Below are 25,231 nucleotides of genomic sequence, written 5' to 3'. Positions count from 1 at the left end.
TGCACTAAGTTCAGCATTTTGAAACGTGCAGTGTTGCCCTTCCCTCACAGGAATGTTTAAATGAAGCGATCCAGTGACCAATGATAACACTGCAGTGGGTTCCAAGCAATTCAGGATAAAAACATGTTTCTATTTAGCCACAAAATGGCCTTGAAGATGGCTAAGTTCTGTGTTTTAAGCAAGCAGTCTTCAAATTGGCTTCCATTTAGTCCTAAACTTCTGTGGGTGATGAAGATATCCATGGGGTGGGTGGGTAAGGAGAAAGTCTCCAGTATTACCTGCTCTATTTATTAGTGTTCTGAGACATTTTACTTGGAATAAAGTTTCTACCTTTTTGAAAAATCACTGCTTTGATTTAACCATCAGAGTAACTTCTCGAATACCTATTTTTGCTGGGTTCTCTGTCGAATGCTTTGCAACCATGCTGAACCATATTACTGAAATAGATGGCACGGATACATTTTTTTAAGGATATCTTGTTTAATTGAAGAAAATAGAATATTCACAAATGATTTAAAAAGCAGTTCTTTTCAGGAGAGTTGCACTCCACAATGGCTTTTACTAACTGTTCCATTATAATTTTTTTTTTTTTTTTAAGGATACTCCAGGGAAACCGGATTCGATCCATTACCAAAAAAGCCTTCACTGGTTTGGATGCATTAGAACATCTGTGAGTAACAGGAATTTAGTTACCCTAAAGGCAGTCTGAAATGGTTATCTACTTACATGTCATGAAAGGTAACACAAACTAGTACATAATTTTGTTGGTATCCTCTCAGTACAATAAAATATACACATCTATCCTTTGTCCTTTGTCTACCTACCTGCCTACTTATCTGTCTGTATATCTGTATGAAAGTATAAGTGTACAGGTGCATATTTCTTTTGCCTTTAAGGGCATTGCTATACATCACTTTGGGGTTTTCTCTTAGTTATTTCTCTCAAGCAGTGGTATATTTAATTTTTTTAAAAAACTACCATTTATCACACACCTACTGCACATCAGGCATTATGCTAGGTACTTATTTATATTTTCTCATTTAATCCTCACGAGAAAACTATTTAATAGCTACTATTATCTTAATTTTTAAGTTAAGATGCAGTGGCTCTGAGGGTTCATTGATCCCATCGGACAGTTAAGAAGGCAACGCACATCTTAACGCTCAAAAAAGACAATCCCTCCAGTCCTGGAGAGTGACAGGAGAGTTTTAACACTACTTTGAGAATTTTGTTTATTGTTACTGTTGTTTAATTATAAAGCATACAACCTGCTTTTCCTCCTTTATTCTTTTTCTCACTCTCTTTTGCAACTAACCTGTAAGTTAGCAGCTGACAGAAGCAGGGCTCAAACCAGGGCAGCCCCTGCTCTCATAGCAGCTCTTGCCTTCACATCTTCTGCCCCCAGTAACTCCTGGCACACATTTCTAAAATGACACTTAGGCACTCGAATATTTTCAGGCACTAGGAGCACAGCCTTGATAGGAGTCAAAGCCTGCAGGAGCACAGAGCCAACCAGCTTCTGATAACCGTGGGTGCACGTATATGTGTTCAGTGGGAGTCTGAAGCAGCACAAAGTGTGTCCACCCTGACTATTAAGGAATGCTTATAGCCAAAAGTTGTATTATCTGTTAACCTGGGCAGAAGAAGTTATCATGTAAGATACACATTTGCTTGGTACCGTCACTGGTGCTGTGTGTTTAGCTGTTAATCTGTGCACCACCATCTTGCCGTCTTCGCAATGACTCATTGGTTGCAGGGAGCTCTGGATCGCCAGCCACGCCGACAGTGTAGCAGGGCAGGTTGTAGGGGATAACTCTGCAAAGCGTCATCTGGAAAGGCGGGCCAGTATTGCTGGGCTTACTGAAACAAATTATTTTCAAAGGGAAACTAGCCAAAAGGGTTTGTCATCTGACCCATTTCATTTCTGGGAAAGTGGAGTTAGTGGATCCGTGGAGCGTTAGCCTCTGCTTCAGTTTCCTAAACCTTCATGACTCTCTCAGCCTCTTTCTCTGCCCACGTTTGGGACCTCGATTCTGTCTTCTGTTGCCACTTGTCTCATTCAAAATCCCTTTTCTCCACCCTTTTAAAGGAAAACAGAGTAGTAATCACTGTGGAGAGGACTTTAATCCAGAGCGCTCATAAGCACCAGTTAAAAATAAAGCCAGCCCAGAATATTCTCTCATTTTATAAATGTCCTGCCTGAAGTGTTTGTTGGTTGGTTTGTTTTAGTGAGAACCTCTTGTCTGAACACCTACCTGTCTCCCCATGAGTGAGTTGTGTGTGACAGAATAGGCTAGTGACTGAGAGCATAGGTTTGGAAATTGAAAATAATTGAGTTCAAATCTTATCTGCCCCTTTCACGCCAAGCCAAGGTAGTTATCCCATCTGCTTTTGGGTTGATGTGAGGATTAAATGTAATAATATGTAAACGTAAATCACTTAACATGGTTGCGTATCATAGAAGGTATTCTATACGTGATGGTTTTTTAAAAGCATAATTATGAGGAATTTTATTTGTGCATTTAAAAGTTACTAATGGTTACTAATTTGAATAATAAGAAGTGTAATAAAATAACATGGCAGAACAGCTTAGTCCCTTAAGAGTCAAAAATCCTGTATGTGGTGATATGAAATCTCTCTCACCGTAACAGAACCTGCCTCTGATGCAGATATCCTTGTTCTTGAGTCCAGGCTCCCTGATGAGTTCTAGTCACCCCCATTTGTGCATCTCAGCACAGAGAGTATTTTTGTGGCGAATGGCGTGGGCAGCGTGGGCCCACCCTTTGCCTGAAGGCACATAGTGACCATAATTCCCTCGAATGTATTTGATTTGGTTGCTTTTTCAGAGACCTGAGTGACAACGCAATCATGTCATTACAAGGCAATGCATTCTCACAAATGAAGAAACTTCAGCAACTGTAAGCTTTTCTTTTCCTTCCAAGAGTTTCACATAAAGCATGGAGGGGGAAACTGACATGGGGTGGATTATCCTGGATTATGTATCTATAGAAAGTGTCTGGCACATTCATCACATCCCTTAACTTTTGTTACCAGAAAGCAAGAGGAGTTGGTTTTTTGTTCCCTTTGTTGAAAAGAGGAGTTCCTTTTTCTTTCTGTTACAAATTGGCGGTTGAAATTTGTGGGACCCAATACAGTACGGTGCCTCATCATAGTAACCAGTTTTCAGTAGTAAGGTATTTTTGGTGTATCAGCACTTCTGTCTCTGCTGGTCCGTGAGAACACCACCAACAAAAAAAAAAACAGTGTGAGTTCCATGTCTTGCATTTTAAGATGGACTGTAGAATATTTAGTCCATGGGATGTGTGTATTTGGTTTCCCCATTCATTGCTTTGTTAATATTTACATGAGTTTAGTTTATACTTGTAGAAATCTGCATTTCGTACAAAACAAATTAAATGTAATTACTCTCCTCAGGCACTTAAATACATCAAGCCTTTTGTGCGATTGCCAACTAAAATGGCTCCCACAGTGGGTGGCGGAAAACAACTTTCAGAGCTTCGTAAATGCCAGTTGTGCCCATCCTCAGTTGCTGAAGGGAAGAAGTATTTTTGCTGTTAGCCCAGATGGCTTTGTGTGTGGTGAGTGGAACTATGGCCTTTGACTTTTTTATTCATTCTTCTTTTTTTTTTTTCTCCCATTTGTCCAAATAATGGACTTCAATAAATTTATGTTCCCTTAATAAAGCTCTTATTTCTGCTGAGGTAGATGAGAATGGATCTGTAGCTTGCTGAGGATCACAGTTTTACTGATGGAAAGAAAATTTTTTTCTATAATTTTTTCTATAATTTATAAAATTGGCATCAGAGTGGTTTGGCAGAAAGAGAATGATGTTGGATCTTGGGAGAACTGAAGGATAGTCACAGCCCTGCTACTTAACTGTGATTCCCTGAATCTCAGTCTTCACATCTATGAAATGGGAGCGCTGCTCTCTGCTCTCCCCAGTTCCGGGGGTTGTTGAGAGGCTCTTGTGAGCTCAGTGAAGAGACTGACTTAAATCCTGTGCAGATGCTGTTTATGGTGAGTAGAAAGAGAAAATTATTAGCTAGTGATTTATAGTCTGCTAAAAATTTTACTATTAGTGGGTAAAACATTACAAGTAACAGAATGTTTGAGTTTATTGTAAATAAATGTAAGGTCCATTGTCTTAGCATCTAAGCATCTCAGCGTTAGAAATTTGCTTACCCAACTTCAGATAGCAGATCTCGATCAAAACCCCAAGTTTTCATCTCTCTGGTGCCGTCTTCCGTCTGCTGCACTACTATTTGCTGCCATGGAGACCTTTGTAAAACTAAATGTGCGTACAGAACATGAAATCAAAATTTGTTTGAATTTTAGTATGTGTGTTAAGATACTGCAGACCCTAATTCTACATTGGCCTTTAAAATTTTATTTAAAACTGCTTTGCTTAGGATTGTTTAGCTAAGTACAAGAAAACCATATTTTTTTTTAGGTTGCAGCATTAAGTGGTGCCAACAGTTTCTGGAAATAAAACATCTGATGTAGCTTTTGGATCTAAGTAAGCATTTGGCATTCAGCTGTAAGGGCCTGAGCTATTCCTTTTCCATGGTCTTGATTTCTCAGTTCTGTAGTCTTCGAGATATGAACTCTCTATTACTTTGAGACACACACACACACACACACACACACACACACACACACACACACACACACACACACACACACACACACACACTTTCCCATATCTACATAGTACCCATAGATTTTTTACCAGATGAGAATTTTAGAATAATCACACAGAAGAAACTATCTCGATTACAGCATGCAGGCGTGGCATTGGAAATTACCTGCATTGCAGTTGTCAGAGGGTCCCCCATACCCCATTCATAAACACACACACACACACACACACACACACACACACGTAATTTTTTTCAGAGCACCCAAGTAATACCTTTTGGTTGCTTTAAGATGCTTCCTTCTGGGTTTAGACCATCTCTGAGAAACTGAAGTTCAAAAAGGTAACTTTTCCAAAAAGTAACAGAGAACTAAAAATAACTGTTTGGAATGAAAGAGTTGCTTAGCTGTAATTATAATGTAGCTCTGACAGTGTGGCACAGCGACCTGATGGACTGTCCACTCTAAACTCCAGGCTGGAGCCGGGGGCTCACAGGGAGCTTGAGAAATGCTTTTCCTTTCACTACAGGATTGTTTTTTCCTGCTCTACCTAAAAATGACTGGTCTTTTTAATGAGTTCTATTTTTGGTAAGTGGGGTGTTAATTTGCTGCCTTTAGTGGTATTGATTATCATTATTGATGTTTGATTTCTTAATTTTTCTGCTTATTTATGAAGAACATGGGGAAAAAATGCAGTTCCTAGTAGCATTTCAAGATGATCCATGAGCCTGGAAGTGTCTTAACCGATTTCTTCTTGTATTTATGTTAAAAAAAAAAAAGCCAAGAGGTCTGCAATAAACTGTATTCCAATATATCAGTCTCCTCCCAGTTAATGATGGATAAATAGGGCTCAGTCTCTAGCTGAAATGAATGAATTACTTTATAAACTCTCTCCCAGTCTGTTATTTTCAACACTGGGACTGCTGGTCCATCTGTGAAACATACACAGAGGGTAAAAACCTAAGCCACTGTTTGTTTTGAGTTTCTTGGTGTTCAGATCTGAGTAGCATTTGGACTCAAGCTTAAAACTGTTTTGTTTCCTCCTCTCCATTTTGAACAGATGATTTTCCTAAACCCCAGATCACAGTTCAGCCAGAAACACAGTCGGCAATAAAAGGTTCCGATTTGAGTTTTATCTGCTCAGCTGCCAGCAGCAGTGATTCCCCAATGACTTTTGCTTGGAAAAAAGACAATGAACTGCTGCATGATGCTGAAATGGAAAATTATGCACACCTCCGGGCCCAAGGTGGGGAGGTGATGGAGTACACCACCGTTCTTCGGCTCCGCAGTGTGGAATTTACCAGTGAAGGGAGATATCAGTGTGTCATCTCCAATCACTTTGGTTCATCCTACTCTGTCAAAGCCAAGCTCACAGTAAATAGTATGTGATCTGACTTTTCCTTCTGCGTTTAAAGATATGTTTTAGCAACATATTTCTCATTTCCTCTCTTTTTCTTACTGCTAACCCTATCCTCTGCTCTTACAGTTCTCCACCTAACCCTTCTCACTCCACAAGATTAATAGTCTTGGTTAAGCAAGCAGTTTTTGTGTTGAAGACCCCATCCTTAGCATGGTGGGTAACCAAGATGAACCAGACACTTTTTGCTCTGTGAGAGTTCACAATGTACTGGTCTGATGTGGGAGGCCATGAAGTATAGAGTTAAAGGATATCACCTTTTTTTAAAAAAATGAAGTATAGTTGACTTACAATACTGTGTTAAGTTTCAGTTGTACAGCAAAATGATTCAGTTATATGTATTTTTTTCAGATAATTTTCCATTATAGGTCATTATAAGATATTGAATATAGTTCCCTGTGTTATACAGTGAATTCTTGTTGCTTATCTATTTTATGTAAAGTAGTTTGTATCTGTTAATCCCGTACTCCTAGTTTATCTCTCCCCCTCTCCCTTTACCCCTTTGGTAACCGTAAGTTTGTTTTCTGTGTCTGAGTCTGTTTGTTTTTTATATATATATTAGTTTATTTTTTAGATTCCAGATATAAGTGATAATATTTGTCTTTCTCTGTCTGACTTCACTTAGTATGAAATTCTCTAGGTCCACCCATGTTGCTGCAAATGGTAATATTTCATTCTTTTCTATGGCAGAGTAAATATTCCATTGTATATATGTACCACATCTTCTTAAACCAGTCTGTTGATGGGCACTTAGGTTGCTTCCATGTCCTGGCTATTGTAAATAGTGCTGCTATGAACATGGGGGTGCATATATCTTTTTGAATTAGAGTTTTCATCTTTTCCAGATATATGCCCAGGAGTGGAATTGCCGGGTCATATGGTAGCTCTATTTTTAGTTTTTTAGGAAACCTCCATACTGTTTTCCATAGTGCCTGCACCAATTTACATTCCCACCAATAGAGAGCACACCACCCTTAGCTCAGAGACCTGGGTTTGAACCCTGCCACTCCTGCTTAGAGCTGTGGAACTCTCAGCAAGTTACCTAACCTCTCTGTGCCTCCTTTTCCACATCTTTCAGTTAGGAGTAATAGTACCTACCTTACAGAGGTTTGATAATTGTTAAATAAAATAATTTGTGTAAAGAACTTAGCAGAATGCCTGGAATAGAGTAAGTGCTCAGTAAATGCAGTAAGCGTTAGCTGCTGTTCATAAAAGTGTCTCATCCTGTGCTTTGTGTGGCAGGTAGACAGTTGTACAGTTTAGCATTTAATTGTTTGTATCTTTCATGGTAGAAAATATGATTCATTAATGCATTCATTCAATAAATGGTTGCTGAGGCCTGACAGATCGAACAAAAAATTGTGGGACAAAACACATGTCTAAAGTCATAGAATGTTAGAGCCAGGAGGGACTTAAAAAAAAAAAAAAAAAGATGGTGTGGTCAGGGTAACAAAGAGATAAACTCATTTGCCTAAAGCCTCACGGGTAATTATTGAGGAAACTAAAAAGCGACTGGAAAATAGCAGAAAGACCATCAGTCTGAAGCTCAGGTGACCTGTTTCATCCTGACTCCATCATTTCTGTACCTGTGTAACCTTGAGGGAGTACCTTAATCACTCCATCTCATCTTGCAGTTGGAAATAACCCCTGCCTTACTATGTCAGGGACATTCATAAGTATCAAAAAAAAAAAAAGGGAATGAAAATGAACCTCTCAAACTCCAGAATGCTAATTGCCCATGTTGTGTCTCTGATTTCAGTGCTTCCTTCGTTCACCAAGACCCCCATGGACCTCACCATCCGCGCCGGGGCCATGGCACGCTTGGAGTGCGCTGCCCTGGGACACCCGGCCCCACAGATAGCCTGGCAGAAGGACGGGGGCACAGACTTCCCGGCCGCGAGGGAGAGACGCATGCATGTAATGCCCGAGGATGACGTGTTCTTTATCGTGGACGTGAAGATAGAGGACATCGGGGTGTATAGCTGCACCGCTCAAAACAGTGCAGGAAGCATTTCTGCAAATGCAACTCTGACTGTCCTCGGTAAGTGGATATTTTCAGATTTTGTGATATACGTTAGTCTTAAATATACCAGCTCACCCAAAGGCCCTAAGAAGCTGTGAGAAGTTGTGTCCGAAGTTGAGAGGGTGAGAGATGATCCATAGGGCACTGCCCTTTCCTGGAGGGGACAATGGCTTCTCAGAAGCTTTGAAGTCGCGAGTGTATTACATCTTCAGGCCTGTGGCCAGTGAAATGAATCTGCTCCCTCCCATGTGAGGAGGGGGAAAAGTAAATGCTTTGATGCTTTCCCTTTTGCAGGAGTCACCTTTCTCTGCTCTTTCCGTCATGCAATCTCTACCAGAAGTCTTAACAATATAAAGAATATAAGAAAATAAGTGTATAAATAGATTGAAAGGGCCCTAACTTTTTTCTCGGCCTCCCATAGCCACTGTGGAAATCTGAGTTCATCTTTTATCATTTACTTAAACAGGTGCTTTTTAAAAATGTGAGCATGTCAATCATTTGTGTATCTTTGAAAGAGTAAATCAGAGTAACCTATGAACACCAAATAATAAAAGTAAATTATTTTCAGAATTTTAATATAGGCTGGGACATCTAGCACTAGGAAGTTTCCCTTTAAAAATGTAAACATTCTGATTTTTTTCATCCATCAACACACAGTTGTGCTTGAAATTATTTTTATACATTTTCTAATTCTAAAAAATGTCTAAAATGTTTTGCTTTGCCCCACTTCCACCATTCCCCAGCCTTGCCAAGAAAGACAGACTGAGAGAAAGGAAATAGTAAATATTATCCTTAACTAATGTTGTAAGTAAATGACAGCCAAATGATAAAATGAAATCCCAGATGCTGTATACATGTGTAGGGTCTTAAAGAAGCATGGACCTGAGGTTGTGGGAGAATACAGTTTTCAGCTCCCACTTGAATAAAATTAAGCGCGAGGTCTTACGCTGTGTGAACCCTAATTTCATGTCGGAGATTAAAAACGTAACTTGTCATTTCAGAGACGCCATCATTTTTGCGGCCCCTGTTAGATCGAACTGTAACCAAGGGGGAAACGGCCGTCCTGCAGTGCATCGCGGGAGGGAGCCCTCCTCCCAGATTGAACTGGACCAAGGATGACAGCCCTTTGGTGGTCACTGAAAGGCACTTTTTTGCAGCAGGCAACCAGCTGCTAATCATTGTGGACTCTGATGTCAGGGACGCCGGGAAGTACACATGTGAAATGTCTAATACCCTGGGCACCGAGAGAGGCCACGTGCGCCTCAGCGTGATCCCCACCCCCACCTGCGACTCCCCTCAGATGACCGCCTCATCACTGGACGATGATGGATGGGCCACCGTGGGCATCGTGATCATCGCGGTGGTTTGCTGTGTGGTGGGCACGTCGCTCGTGTGGGTGGTCATCATATACCACACACGGCGGAGGAACGAAGATTGCAGCATCACCAACACAGGTGTGTCAGCAGAAGCCTGGCACAGGGTGCAGGAGTCGTGTGTGTGCTTATGGTCCCGCCGTGATTTCCTTCTGAGTGTGTGTCTCACAGTCTCAGGCCGTGTCACAAGGGTGACTCATTTGTTTCAAAGCTGCAGAACTACGGTTAGCTAAAAATAACACCCTGGCCCAGAATAAAGCTGATGGTTAAAGATGAGTGCTTTCTGTCAAAACCTCATCAGAATATCCTGTTGGCTATGAGAGACGATCCAAATCACAGCGTAAACCAGTCTGACCCTGTCACAAGCTGGTGATGGAGGACCAGGAAGAGCCCTTCAGTCATGAGGCTCACACCCTGCCGTCGTTTTTCGTTTTGTCATGCGTGCGTGTGTGTGTGTACAGGCATCTAGGGAAGATTCTAGTTATTGGTGGGAGAGGGGCTTTGACTTGTATGTGCAAAACTCCTACATCAGTGAATAATATTAAGTTGGGAATATGGCAGAAATCAAGTTTAATTCAAAACCTTAGATACGCTCCCATGAAAATTACCTTTACCTTTGTCAGCATTTGTTGTTTTTGACATTTGGGAGGAATATCCCACAGGCCACAAAGTAGAAAGTCAGCTCAGGCGCCCCAGAGCAGCAGAGCCCTGGTTTGCCTTTTACATCAAGGTTTTGCAAGAGTCGACTGATTTGATTTGAACTGAAAACCAAACAGAACGTACCGTTCATCAGGGAAGCCCGTGTGGCATTTACGATCATTCTCGGTTAATGGAATGCTGTTGTTTGATTCCAGATGAGACCAACTTGCCGGCTGACACCCCGAGTTATTTGTCATCTCAGGGAACATTAGCTGACAGACAGGATGGGTACGTCTCCTCAGAAAGTGGAAGCCACCACCAGTTCGTCACTTCTTCAGGAGGCGGATTTTTCTTACCACAACACGGCAGTAATGGTACGTGCTTAAAATGAACGTGGGCTGTAGTTGTTTTGAAATAACCCAATGGAAATTCAAATATAATATTAATTTTCACAAGAAATTGATACCCCCATATATGGAGGGCCCTGGCCCAAAATCACTAGCAAAGCTGAAATTAAATAGTTATGCCCTTCTCTTAAATACTAGACAAATCTTTGTTTCTAGCAATAACAGAAGACAAGTAGGTTAAATAAAATTTAATTCCACCAGGCGATGTAATACTTCCTTTACGTTGTAAATGTTCTTTGGCCCTGGGTGTTCTTCTTACTTACATGACATTAACTGGTTTCATGTGTGGTCTTAAAAAGTCAAAGGATTTAAAATCATTCTGTTAGAGACATCTGATACTGACTCTCACTTTAAGAACTGTATTGTTTAAAGAATAATAAGGAGTCAGCGTAATACAAGGGCATCAGCTTGGTTCAAGACCCACTTCTGACATTCCCTGCATAACCTTGGGCAGCTATAATCCTTCCCTGTTAAGTTGTTGTGAACATTAAATACAATGATAACAGAAAATGACACGTATTAAGGGCTCAGTAACTAGCAGTTAGTGACATTGTTCTCAAACATCACCACCTTTTCCCACAAGCGTTGAGTGAATATCTGCTCTGTGATGGACTGCGTAGTTGGGAGGGAAGAATATTTGTTTCCAGTTTCACAGTTTAGTTAGTGGTGAGACAAAAAATTCCACAAATAATTGCAAAGTGCTTGGCAAGGCAGTGATAGAGGGTATAGAGATAGAAGATTTGAGCAAAAAAACTGTAGTCCCGGGCTTCCCTGGTTGGCGCAGTGGTTGAGAGTCCGCCTGCCGATGCAGGGGACACGGGTTCGTGCCCCGGCCCAGGAAGATCCCACATGCCGTGGAGCGGCTGGGCCCGTGAGCCATGGCCGCTGAGCCTGCGCGTCCGGAGCCTGTGCTCCGCAACGGGAGAGGCCACAACAGTGAGAGGCCCGCGTACCGCAAAAAAAAAAAAAAAAAAAAAAAAGCTGTAGTCCCTGTTAGACTTATTTGGCTGCAAAGAGCAGAGGCCCAAGCTCATTCAGCTGGAGCAGGGTTTACTGAAAAGATGCTTACAAAAGTCTAAAGGAACAGAACTGGAGCATAGTAGGGCCATGTCGCCTGGATGCTGGGGCTGGAGATTGGTCCCCCCTCAGAGCAGCCCTAGAGGCCACTGGCATTACTGAGTCACATTCTGCACACTTGCTTCTCGCTGAGGCCACCACCCACCCTCTGACTGCCCAGTTCTTGCTGCCCAGGTACATGGTCCATCGTGGCATCTCTCACCCTCATGATGTCTCTTGTCCTTCAGCTGCTGTGTCCGCTACTAACCAGCATATCATTTCTGGGTCATTTAGCTCAGATACTCATGGATACGTTTTTGTTTGTTTGTTTGGCCGGGCTCACCTTTGAGCTGGCCATTAAGAGGTCATTGGTTAAATGCCAGTGCCTTATCCTGGTCATCAGTGACTTTCTGGAGGAAGCAGGCAGTGCTGGCGGCATCATGTGGTTCAGACCATGGCTGCTTCAGCTGCAGGGTCCATACACAGATCAGTGTCTCTTGGAAACTAGGTGGGGCCAGCAACGAGGTTAGCTCCAGTTCAATGGTTAATCAAGTCCTCCTTTAGTAAGATATCACACATTTACGCAGTTACTAATCCGTAGGCATCAATAAATTTTGAAAAAACTCTACCATAAATTTCTACAGTGTTTCCTTTGTATAATAGTCTATCTAAACCTTTCATCTATAAATATGGAAACTGTCAGAAGTGGAGAGAGACTGTTGAATGGTACTTGAACAAAATTGATTCAGTGACTAAGATGTGGTTTTTAAAGGGACATGCCACATTGACAACAGCAGTGAAGCCGACGTGGAAGCTGCCACAGACCCGTTCCTTTGTCCCTTTTTGGGACCCTCAGGCCCTGTGTATTTGAAGGGGAGCGTGTATGGCTCAGATCCTTTTGAAGCCTATCATACAGGTATGTGGTTTTCTTATCTGAGTTCCGTTTCCTGGAGAGACCTCCAGAAGCATTAACTCTGTCTCCGGATATTGTCCCCAAATTTAAAAGGTTGTGGTCCTGACCCAAGAACAGCTTTAATGGAACACTTTGAGCCCAGTTACATAAAGAAGAAGGAGGGCTACCCGTGTCCTCATCCTTCAGAAGAATCCTGCGAGCAGAGTGTCAGTGATACAGGATGGCCTTCCCATGTGAGGAAGTTACTCAGCTCTTCTTACTCTCAACACGAAGGACCTGGAATGAACAACTTATGTCTGAACAAGTCTTCGGCAGATTTTAGTCCAAGTCCAGAGCCAGCATCGGTTACTTTGAGTAAATCTTTCATGGGTAAGTTTATTAAATTATTAGACACCTTGACTCAGGACCCACATTCCAAGTTGCATGCAGGAGAGCTATGAGAGCTTTGAATGCCAGACTGGTGAAAAATAGTTTCTGGTGTTGTTTTTTTGTTTGTTTTTCTTTTTAATGATGCTGTCGTGACATTGTATTAGTTAGTATCTTTGTTTCTAAAAGCAAAGGCAGATGTGGGGATTTTACTTGATTATGTATTTAATCCAGCGCTAGGCCTTAGGAACTTTCTGGGCAACTCTGTGTGTGGCATCGTCTAGAAGACAAGAGTTTTGGAAGTGAGTTAGTGCAGTTTGTCAGTCATGTGGAAAAAGTGGTTTTGGGCTACAGCAGCCTTTGGGGTGGAGCTGTGTGCACAGCATGACTGTGGTTTGGGATGTCTGGTGGCTTATAACTGAACTCACAGTCAAAGGGCAGACGGCGTCCTACCTGGCAACAGCAGCTCATCAGCCAAGCTGGACTACCTCCCGCGAAGGAGGCTGTCAAGAGCCCTAAAGCCCTCGGTAGTGCTGGTGGACACTGGCAGGCACTGAGGTTCATTTGTGGATTTTTTAGTCTAGTGCAGGGGGACGATGAGATGGAAGAACTGAGATCATCTTTTCACTGCATGGAAAGATGGAAAAATTAACCACAACTTTTTTTTTTTTTTAAATAGAATTTTAAAATATTTTACCCAGCTTTTAAGAAATTTCATGTTTTGTCATGGTATAATTATTCATACTCCTTTTTGAAAAAATGAAAATAATATCTTTTACATGACTGAGGCAATCATTTGAGTCAATGGAATAATAATTTGCTACTGAGGAAGAAAGGGCAAGACATACGGGTTGTTTTGAGAGAAATGTGCTATACTCAGGAACAGTTGACTTGTACGTTACTATCCAAATGCGCTTTGTGGAGAATTGGGGGCTCTCAATTAATACAGCTAGGACTCGGGAGAACTTCTGTTGGGGAACTTCATTGCTCAGTGTTGAATGTTACTGTAAGTCCTGAGACGTGGTAAAGAAGGGCTGCTTGTATTCAGTGGATGTGTGTATAAGAGGGGCACACGTGCCCTCAGCTCCATTCTGTAAGGTCTTTCTCCATAGCACAGATATACAACCATACACCTGAGTCCCATAATGTGGACTTGTAGAACGTCCGTGGGGTATTCACATTCATGGGGGAAGATGCTCCTTCATTTGAAATGCATTTTGTTGATTGCTCCAAAAGGCCCCATTTGCTCAAGGGGATTCTTTCTTTCAGGAACGTTTGGAAAGCCTCTGAGAAGACCTCACCTGGATGCCTTTTCAAGCTCTGGACAGTCATCAGATTGTCAGCCAAGAACCTTTCACTTGAAAGCTCGTTCTTCCCCGAACTTGGACTGTGAGTCAGAGGAAGATGGGAAAGAAAGGACAGATTTTCAGCAAGAAAATCACGCATGTACCTATAAACAGACCTTAGAAAACCACAGGACTTCAAATTTTCAGTCTTATGACTTGGACACATAGACTGAATGGGACCAAGGAAGAGTTCTAACATACTACCTCAAGTGGACTTTTATTTAAAAGAGAGAGAATCCTATGTTTTTAAGTGGAGCTATGAATTTTAAAAGGATAAAATGTCTTATTTATACCGATGGACCAAAATTACAAAAAGTTATAAAAATTTTATACTGGGAGTAACTTTCATATAAGAATACCTTTTAAAACTATTTTACTATTTTATAACTTTGCTTTATGCAGAAAATATCTTATGTAAATTAATGGTATAAATCCATGACTATTTTATGTATTTTTATAATGCCAGATTCCTTTTTATTGAAAATGAGTACTAAAGCATTTTAAACAATAACTGTCTTGTACGTTTTTTGAATGGAGGTCGCTTCATTTTATTTTGCACATTACATTTAATAAATGTGTCATTTTGATCCCAAGCCCCATCTATACGATAACAATCTTTATTATTTTCAACACATTGTAGGCTTAATGATTTCATGTTATCACGTCTCACGTTGGTGCAAATTGCATTCAGCACGTTAAAATATGAGCACGTCATTTTCTTCGTACCTCCCAGGGTGGTTGTAATATAGACTGAAACCAGGGAGCTCCAGAGATCTGAGGTACATTAATTTATTTCTTACTCTACAAACGAAAAGATGTGTTGTAGTCCAGTGTACTGTAGTACAACCACCATTGCTGTAATCACTGCTCACGCCACGTTTCCTTAATTATAATAATGCTTTGTGTCGTCTAATGCTTTGTGCTTTTCCAAATAGTTTCACATCCACCATCACTTTGATTCTAACAAGAGTGGTTTATTTCGCATTTCTATAGTTAAAATGTCTAGAGCAGATGTGGTGTTCATCCTCTGTTCCAGGTTATAATGGGATGCTGGTGGAATTCTTTGCTGTGCTTGGCTTTCTCCTGAATGAGCAGTTCTTACAGAAAAGGTACGCTTAAGCTATTCTGCAACATTCTTGAAGAATTAAAATATTTTCCTAATTTGGTCACCACAACTCTACTTGTTAAAAACTGAGTATCAAATCTGTTACTTAAACATATACAGTTATTTAAAATACTTGTTTTAAGCAGTACTTAGGTGAAAATATCATTACGTGACTGGCCTATATACACATACAAAAAAGAATATAGTCATTTCCAAAATTAAGTGACATAGTTTGAAGTAATTGAATGAAACAGACATTAAGTTTAATAATTCAGACGGTGAAAATTTTTTTTCCCTTATTAGCACTGAAGAAGTTAATATAGTACATTAAACTTTAAAATCTACTAACCTGTTGAAGGTGTGAATTTATGTGATTGTCAGTTCTTTGAACTAAATTAAAACCATGTATTAGAAAAGCAGATTCTTCTCAGAGGGTTTGTTGGGGGTAAAGTTTTCCTATTTAGTGAGTTTAGAGCTTTGTTGTTTGTGAGCCAGAAGCCTGGAACCCAGATTGCAGTAAGATTTTCCTCCTTTAATTTAGACACCAGAGTCCAAGACAGGAAGTTGATCCTTCCTGGGACCACCAGTGACTAAGAGCAGAGAAGTGATTTTGTATGGTTTGGCTTTATCATATTGCTAGATCTTCCAAATCGTGTTAATTTGTCTTCATTATTGCCAGATGTGATCCAGGCATCGATAAGGGGTCTACGCAAGGATTATGAACTTCTTTTAAAGGATTTAATTTTTCCGGACTTAAGCGCAAAGGTTTAAATCATTAACACCTGAAATTCAAAAGTTAGATTCACTCTACATTAACATGATTTTTCTTTTACTTTTCTTGTGTGCTGAAACTTATGGATGACATATAATCTTAGCTGTCTGGAGAAACAGTGGGAGTTTTGCAGGAAAAGAATTTGCAGGAAAAGAATATAATTTTGAGACTCCATATTGAATTAACAAAGTGAATCTAGTAGGTTAAGATATCCTAAAATAACATAGACTTAATTAAAAATGTAGATAAATGTCAAATCACTTGACTTATTTATGAGAAAGAATGCTTACAATTTTCAGTTTGATCTTTCTGTGCTTTGTGGTACAAGACTTCTTTTACAGTGTATCTTAATAGATGTTCACACAACTTTTGTATATTTTCTCTCAATTCCACTATTGACACTAAATGATGGGATAGTTATTGTGTATAATCTTATCTGTTTTTTTAAGATATTGGGGAATAAATATTCCTTAATTGTGGTAGGCAGTGTTTTATAAAAATTAAATTTCTGTGAAACATCACCATTTATTTTCAGTTAGAAAATAACCAAGAAAGAAAGAAAACCAAAAAAAGAAAGAAACCAAAAGTTATTTCTCAGAATAAAGCCAATGGTAGTTACCATTTTAAAAACTTGATAGAAAAAAGAAGGGATGATTTGGTATTTGTACACACTTGAGGAGTTTTAGTCCTCTTGATTTAATGTGATAGGGAGTACTTTACAACCAATATTACAATAGATGTGCTACCCTGGTATTTTTCAAAGAGAATGAGAACTAAATGTCATTGCAAAATGCCTGCTCTGTCTCTCCTGCTCTTGGAATCTGCAGTGATTGGAATTGTGTAATGGGATAATTTAGAACTCACTATTTTTTAAGACAGCATTCTTTTAACACATTGAATAACACAATGTCCTGCCAAATTAAAGTCTTCAGAGAGGGGTACGGTTTCTTCATGAATTGAATAGCTTCAATATTCCAGAAATATCCCATTACCGGAACTTATCATTTCTGTGGGGCATTTCTTAAACTAACGTATAGAGAGTACTGAACAGTCTCGAGAGGTTGCAGATTTGACCTAAAATGGCTCAGAGGTACTTTAGTAGGTATTTTCTTTTAAAAGAGAAGAGGATTTGCCCACAATATTTATACTGAATTATCCCAATATTTGGGGCCATTTGGTTTTTGGTTTTTGTTTTGTTTTGAGAAATGTGATACTGGTAGGGTGTCTTTTAATAAAGATGTTCGATTTTACCTGAGGCATACAATCAAACTAAAACATACATAACAGCCTATTATAGATTGAAAGGTATACAGTTTATCGAATACATTCTTACCATTGCAAAAATTTCAAGTTCTTTTCCCATTTGTATTCTATTTAGTATCAAGGATCTGAATTCTATATCCTGAATTCCATATCCTCCCATACAATGATTGATACCTATGAACACAGAAATTATATCTACTATTCACCTGTAGCTTTTTATTAGAATTATTTTTTTAATTAAAGAATTTTTAAGAATACATAAGGCAAAGCAATTCACGACTGTTACAATTTCATTCTTGGATTTCTTCTACAACTATTTTTTTCTCCTGTCTTTATTGGGTTTTGTGGTTGATTTGGCCTTTAAAGAACAAGTTTAACTTTTTTCTTAAATCACGTTTGAATATAACACCTAGTGCCTTCATTGTTTGGCAATACATTGACAGTACTGTCACTGTTTTGGTGGTTATTGTGGTATCTCTGCATATGGCTCTTTTCCCCCACTCATTACAGAGTGGGAGAAAAATAATAGTACAGAGTAAAACTACATATAACAGATATACATCCACACTTTTTAACGTATCATCTAGAGCTATCTCTTTTAAAAAAATTTTTTTTAATTGAAGTATAGTTGATTTACAATGTTGTGTTAGTTTCAGGTGTACAGCAAAGTGATTCGGTTATACATATATGTATTTATGTACACATATATATATTCTTTTTCAGATTCTTTTCCCATATAGGTTATTACAAACTGTTGAGTATAGTTCCCTGTGCTATACAGTAGGTCCTTGTTATCTATTTTATATATAATAGTTGTGTATACGTTAATCCTAAATGCCTAATTTCTCCCCCCCAGCCCCCCGCATATGGCTTTATTTTGACGTATCTACAGCTCAGAGTTGGAATTTGGTAACAACACACCGTCAGTTGTCAAACTCTTTTATGTATTTTGCATAGGTGATGTGAAATGATTAAAATGATACTTGTCCCAATTACCAGTGGGACAGGAAACGGGTTCATAAATAAATTCTTATCGTACAGTGTGTTAAATGCTATGGGTTAGTAGGGAGCCTGTCACTGCCACCGATTTTGTCTGATTCTAACTGAACTACCTCGATGTGTTACGTGCGCTCACTCAGCATGTCCTAGAACAAGCTGATTACCTGGTTTTTCCACCTGCGACCCAAAACGATTCCAGATCTGGCACTCCCTTTTTTGTTTCATCATCAGTCATCACCATTCCTGTTGTTTTGCACCTGAATTTCCTCAAAGCTGTTTATATCTTCCCCCTTATCCCATTGCCATAGCCAACTTCAGACCCTTATCTGTCTCTTGCCGTGGTGTCTTCTTGTCCCTTGTCTCTCTCTCTCTGTTTCACTGTTACCAGAATTATGTTTCTAAAATAGATCTAAATGGGTCACTTTTCTGTTTAAAACCTCCGATGGCTAAACTTTCAATCCTAGTTACAGTGTATAAGACCTTTTACACACTGATCCCAGCCCACCCTTCAAGCCATGTCCCCTCCCCACCCCCCAACTCCCAACATTTGTACACACAGTACCTGTGACCAGCCCCTATGCCCCTCTGTGGCTTTATTTTGACATATATGCAGCTCAGAGTTGGAATTTGGTAACAACACTGTCAGTTGTCCCTGTGCATATTTTATCTTTGGTTCAACATTTTTTGAGTGACTACTACGCTAGGCGCTGTCTTAGATGCTTGAGCTGTAATACCATTAAAACAAATATTCTTCCCCCAAAAAGCTCCTAGACAGATGACAGAATTACTACCCTGAAATGTTTTTTCTCTTATCTGGCAGAATCCAGCTCCTGTTTCAAAACCAAGCCTTTCCTTTTACCCCAAGCACAGCAACTTCTTCCCTTAGGACTTTCTATGAACCATCGTGAGAAAAACCACAGGGAAGCTGTTAATTACAGAGCCAGCTGTGATGTCATTGTACAAGAAATACTAAGAACAGTTAACTTGTATGTCAATAGGACATTTTCTAGGAAGAAATAAAGTTAAAAGATCAGTGGATTTTTTTTAAAAAAATCACCAGATGTTTTGGTCTATCACTCATCAGGAAAATCAACTCACATTCAGTCTATTAAAGGTCTACTAAAGGTAAACAGGTGGCTAGGTGTGTCATAATAAAAGATATTAATATGATCAATTAATTAGTGGATGTGATTTGCCTTTCTTATGACACAGCTGATCACTACTCAAAAAAACAATAAAAATAAAAAGTGCTGTTGTCCACGCAGCATAGTTCTTTTGAGTGGCCTTATAATTCACATATGTTACATGGATGCTAATATCTAAGAAACTACACTAATAATAATAAAAGCAGTGTAGGAAAAGAAAAGCCATTCAATCTGTGCAAAAGCTCCTTGTGATCAAAAGTTAGAATTTTCTCCATAATATTTAAAATTTATAGTTATACATTTATAACATAAAAACTTTATTATTGACATTTATATTTTTAAATCTGAAAATGACTAGCCCCTAGACCTCCTCCCCTTATTTTCCTCATTGAACCATAATTATAATTGAAGCAATAGTTTTCAGGCATTATGCATTAGGCATCACAGGGCAGTGTGATACCTAAGAAAAGGGAAAAACAAATGAGGTGAGCCCTACGATACCAAGTGAGACCCATGTACTAGGCGTTAGCACAGGAGGAAAATGGAGCCAGCCATCTGAGTCAAGCGGGCAGAGCTGGGAGTCTGGGAAGGCCAAGGCCACTAGGGCACTACAAAAGAGAGAACTGCACAGATAGAGAATCCCAGAGATCTGCAGAGGGTCCCCCTCAAGTCTTTGGCTGAGTACCAATCAGAACCTGCATGTAAGGCAACTATCAAAGACCAGGGAAAGAGGAACCTGTAGAAGAATTAGAATGAACAATTCTCGACGCTCCCAGAGGGGCCCACCAACCAAAGTGGAAAACCTCATGGTTCAAATGGGCAACAGGGAGAGTACTAAGGACATTGCCTCAGCCGTGGGGCAAAATTAAGCCTGGTCTGAAGACTGCTCCTGTTCGACCTAAAAAAGCTTCAAAAACAAGCCTTGAAAGGATCAACCTGTTTTCAAGTAACTTAGCTGTCTTTCAGAACAAAGCTCAAGAATATTTATAGGAATTCAGAAATATCCAGCACTCAGCATGGTCATATTCACACCATTTGATATACAATAAAACACCACCAGGCATGGAAAGAAGCAGGAAAACCTGACTCGTAATAAAGGAGGAAAATCCATGGCTAGAAACATATCTAGAAATGACACAGATAATAAAATTAGTAGATAGGATGTTTAAAAACTCATTGTAACTATATTCCATATATAAATAACATATTTAACCTTGTTATAGAAGAAAAGACTGTTTTTACTAACTCAGTGGATACAATAGAAAGAGGGTTTGTTTCTCCTAGGAGAGGTCAGAGATTTTCCAGAGGAGGGCATATTTGAGCTGAGTCCAAAGAAGTGGCAAAAAAGGGAATGGAATTCCAGGCTCTGGAAACTGTAACCAATATCAAAGAGAGGTGAAGGTATAAGGCTATTCAGGGACCAGTGAGTGGCCTTGGGTTAAAGAGAATGTGATTTATGTCGGGGGGAACTAATGAGATGTAACTGAAAAGAGAAGTTGCCACCCCTCCATCTTAATCTCTTTGTCCTCAACCTATGGTTATATGAGTCCTATAAAGCAATATTCATCTTTCCTTAACCTCACCTCTAGGTAATCCTCTCTCTTATTTTTCCTCAAACTTCTCAAAAGCATAATTCCTCTTCAACTTGGGAGTTAGGAATTTGCTCGAATTTAACTGAATTTGCTTTTGCCAAGATCACCAAAAGAGCTCATCAATATTCCTTATTGACTGGACTAAATACATTGTTGCAGGCTCCTTCCTTTCTGAATCTCTACATTCTTCTAGTTCTGCTGGTGTTTTGCCGATCATTTTTTTCTTGTTCTCCTTCATTGAAGCTTCTTCCATGACCCACTCCTTCAAAAGCAATGCTGCTCAGGGCTTAACCTGATTGGAGTGCCTAACGTCCATCTATTTATTCTATACCAACTTAATTTTTTATTTGCTTGGTGTAATCTTCTCCAATACTGTCATTTTCAATCTTTCTGTGCAATTTTTAAAGTACAATTTTACTTATTTGAGGTACCTAAAGTAATCAAGTTCATAGAAGCAGTAAGTAGAATAGTGGTTACCATGGGCGGGGGGAGGGGGACAATGGGAGTCGTTGTTTAATAGGTGTAGAGTTTCAGATTTACAAGATGGAAAAATTCTGGAGATCCGTTTCACAGCAATGTGAATACACTTAACACTACTGAACATGTACCTGAAATTTTTCCCTACATGGTGTTCTTTAGTTTTTTGTTGTTGTTCTCTTTGTTTTTTTTTTATTGGAGTATAATTGCTTTACAATGTTGTGTCAGTTTCTGCTGTACAATGAAGTGAATCAGCTCTATGTATACCTATATCCCCTCCCTCTTGGACCTCCCTCCCACCCACCCCCTACCCCAGCCATCTAGGTCATCACAGAGCACCGAGCTGAGCTTCCTGTGCAATACAGCAGGTTCCCACTAGCTATCTGTTTTATACATGGTAGTGTATATATGTCAATCCTGATCTCCCAATTCATCCCACCCTCCCCTTCCACCCCTGTGTCCACATGTCCGTTCTCTACGTCTATGTCTCTTTTCCTGCCCTGCAAATAGGTTCATCTGTACCATTTTTCTAGATTCCACGTATACACATTAATATACGATATTTGTTTTTCTCTTTCTGGCTTACTTCACTCTGTATGACAGACTCCAGTCACTGTGGTGTTCTTTAGTTTTTAATAGAGGAGTTCAAGCTGTTATCATTTCCGATCACTACTGTATTTGGAATTATTTCTGCCGTTTTATTTTGTTCTGTTTCCCATCCTTTTTCTTTGCTCTCTTCATTTCTCCCCTTCCTGACTTCTATTACATTACTGAAATTTTCCTTGTTTACTTTTCTTTCCTCTACTTTTTTTTATTCTTTAGGAAGTTACCACTAAAATTTTGGCATGTATTTCTCTCTCTCTCTCTCTCTCTTTTTCTGTCTCTTCCTTCTTTTTTCCTAACAAAAGGTGAAACTTTTCTGTCCTTCTCTCAAACCAGGTAATAACTTAAATACATTTTTCAAACACACTGAGTTCCCACCACATCCTACTACCCCCACCATCGCTACTGACGTTTCTGGAATTTTTTTGCATAAAGTATAGATTGCCCAACACATTTTACCACCCCTTTAATCATTTTTGTTTCCATATTTAATTTCATTAAGTTTGGTTCACTTTTTTTATGATGAACTATATTATTTGGGAATTCTTTTAACCTGCTGAAAGCTACATTTTCATGGCTTTTGTGGGTCTAAAGATAGCTTCATATTGTCTTCACTCTTGAATTATGGTTTAGCTTAGTGTAAATTGTTAAATTGATGGTAGTTGTCCCTCAACATTTCAAAAATATTACTCCATTGTCTTTCAGTACCATTTGTTGAAATCAGTTCTAAGTGTAATTGTCTTTCTTTTTGCTGCTAATTCATCTTTTCTCTCTGGTAGCTTTTAATACTTTTCACTTTATCTTTCATGCTTTTCAATTTCACAGGCATGGGTCTAGATGTGGGTTTATTTTTATTTAACATACCTGACACTAAGGATGTACTTTTAATCTGAAAATGCGTGTCCTCAATTCTGAAAAATTAATTTCAAGAAAACTGCTTATCTGTCTTTCTGTTTGTTTTTGAATTCTCAAATTTCTTTAAGATGTGTTTTGAAGCCTCAAGTAATCTTTCGCATTTTTCATTTACTCTCCTCTGTGTTCTTTCTAGGAACAAGCTCAGTAGTATCTGAATCCTCTAATTCTTTAATGACATTCTAGAAGTTTCTCTTTTTTAAAGTCAAAGACTCTATACTTGATTGCTGGTTGTTTCTGTTTTTAGTCATTCCTTCTTGAGTTATATCTGCTAGTTTGTGTTTCACAATTTTTTTTCTGGGTCTTACATTTTTGTGTCTCTGAGAATCTTAAAACAAAATGATTTCAGAATCATGTCTAGATTGTTCCATTATTTTTATTTTTTCAAGACTGACACAGTCTTCCACTTGTAGATCTTGTTGGCTATCTCTTTTAGTGTTAGTTTTAATTATGTGCTTTGGGATTTTTTTGTTTGCAGGTTTATAATTCTTCTTTGCTTATTTAAGGACCGCTTTCCCTCTGTAGTCATCTTGCAATTGCCTTGGGGCACCGCTGGACCCCTAGTCCAGAAGGAAGTTTTATATTGGAAGCTAAACATGATCTGGGGCACTTTTCAGATTCAGTCACAAGAGCTGTCTGGCAGCTTGGGGTAAGTCCAGCCTGTCTCCTTGAAACACTGCAAGTGAACAGATTGACAAATGCCTTAGACCTGGTCAATGGTCACTGATTTTCCTACAACATTTCACAGGTAGAGACCCTGTCCCCGTGTCCAGTTTCATGCAGTGAGCCTGGCTTCATTCCCTTTGACACCTGGGAAACTTTTGACTCTTGGTCAAACTTCTGGTTTTATCTGCTAGTTTTCTGACTTAAAGCTTAATAGACCCATGACTTTAGCCTCTGTTACTGCTGTGTTGCTATTTTTTTGTTACTTGAGTTGGTCCATAGCTATTTTCATGTCATTTTTGAGAGTCACTATGTCATATATGTGTGCGTGCACACACACACACACACACACACACAAATATATACATATATATATAATTGCCATACATACATAGGTGTTTATACTTGCTGGGTGAAGATTGAGGCAAGAAATCATGTCATCCTGACCAGGAACAAATCCTCTAACTGAAATTGAAAGTGATTCTGAGGGAGAAACTGAAGAAGATACCAAAGTTCTACCTTCTGTGATTAGATGGATGGTAGCACTGTTAACCAAGATACAGAACATGGTAAGGTTGGAGAGATAGGGGAATGAATTTTATTTTACACAATTTGAAGAACTTATTAGCAAAGCAAGTGAAAACTTCAGGAGGCTGTTAGGAAGAGAGCATACAGCTCAGGAGAGTGAAAAATGCTCCTGATGGAGAGATGTGAATCATTATCACGTAAGTTAGTCTAAGCCCTGAGAAGTTATGAGACCAAGAAAGTTTGTAGGGTGAGTAGATAAGAGCCAAAAGTATAGGGGACAAATCAATGAAGTGGAATTAGCGATGCAGCCTGGAAAGAGTTTTCAGAAAGGTAAAAGAAAAATAAAGAATAAAAAGGAAACTTAAAATGTATCAATTGCCTAGTATTCATTCATTTATCTAACAAACATGTATTGAGCACTTTTTATATGTCAAGCATTATTCCACTTGCAGGGAATACAAGGACAAACAAAATAACTGGAGTTGCTGCCTTCACTGAACTTAATGTGGAGGATAGACAATAAGCAAAATGAGTTAAATACATAGTATGTTACCTAGTGACGAATGCTAAAAAGAAAAATGAAACAAATGGGTTTAGATAGAGGTATCAGGGATGGGGCTAAAAATTTTATACAGGGTGGCCAAAGAAAATTCACTATCATTTGGGTGGTCTTAAAAAAGTGAGGGATCCATCCATTTAGGTCACCGCAGAGCACTGAGTAGAGTTCCCTGTGCTCTATAGTATGTTCTCACTAGTTATCTATTTTATACATAACTGATTCACTTTGCTGTACAGTAGAAACTAACACAACATTGTAAAGCAACTATACTCTAATTAAAAAGAAAAGTGAGGGATCCAGCCACGTTGATATCTGGGGGCAGAGCAGTCCACACAGAGTGGAAAACCTGCAAGTGCAAGGGTGTTGAAGCAGGAGCATTCAACTGGGGAAGGGGTGGAGGGGACAAGTGAGAAAAGA

At 39.3% G+C, this 25,231-nt stretch overlaps 1 protein-coding gene across 8 annotated transcripts in view; it reads left to right on the top strand.

The window, feature by feature from the left end:
• The window catches only part of LRIG3 (leucine rich repeats and immunoglobulin like domains 3), a 53,447-nt gene extending 31,984 nt beyond the window's left edge, over window positions 1–21,463 (top strand). For 3 of the 8 annotated variants that reach the window (XM_089920953.1, XM_089920954.1, XM_089920952.1), the window contains 11 exons: window positions 599–670; window positions 2,847–2,918; window positions 3,436–3,599; window positions 4,214–4,315; window positions 5,717–6,037; window positions 7,833–8,114; window positions 9,098–9,550; window positions 10,324–10,482; window positions 12,344–12,487; window positions 12,578–12,853; window positions 14,120–21,463. In XM_089920953.1, the coding sequence (XP_089777079.1) occupies window positions 599–670; window positions 2,847–2,918; window positions 3,436–3,599; window positions 4,214–4,315; window positions 5,717–6,037; window positions 7,833–8,114; window positions 9,098–9,550; window positions 10,324–10,482; window positions 12,344–12,487; window positions 12,578–12,853; window positions 14,120–14,364 (2,290 nt within the window). In that variant the 3' untranslated portion in view covers window positions 14,365–21,463. The remainder of the gene's footprint in view (window positions 1–598; window positions 671–2,846; window positions 2,919–3,435; window positions 3,600–4,213; window positions 4,316–5,716; window positions 6,038–7,832; window positions 8,115–9,097; window positions 9,551–10,323; window positions 10,483–12,343; window positions 12,488–12,577; window positions 12,854–14,119) is intronic. The other 5 variants (XM_089920949.1, XM_089920948.1, XM_089920950.1 and 2 more) reach the window with 5 other exon arrangements.
• The last annotated feature ends 3,768 nt before the right edge of the window (window positions 21,464–25,231 follow it).

This window comes from Delphinapterus leucas, chromosome 11 (assembly GCF_059928025.1).
Source record: "Delphinapterus leucas isolate spDelLeu-1000000601 "Yukka" chromosome 11, BTC_Dleu_Yukka2, whole genome shotgun sequence".
Classification (NCBI taxonomy): Eukaryota; Metazoa; Chordata; class Mammalia; order Artiodactyla; family Monodontidae; genus Delphinapterus; species Delphinapterus leucas.
Note: the sequence above shows the minus strand (reverse complement) of the source record. Positions and strands in the feature narration are given on the sequence as shown.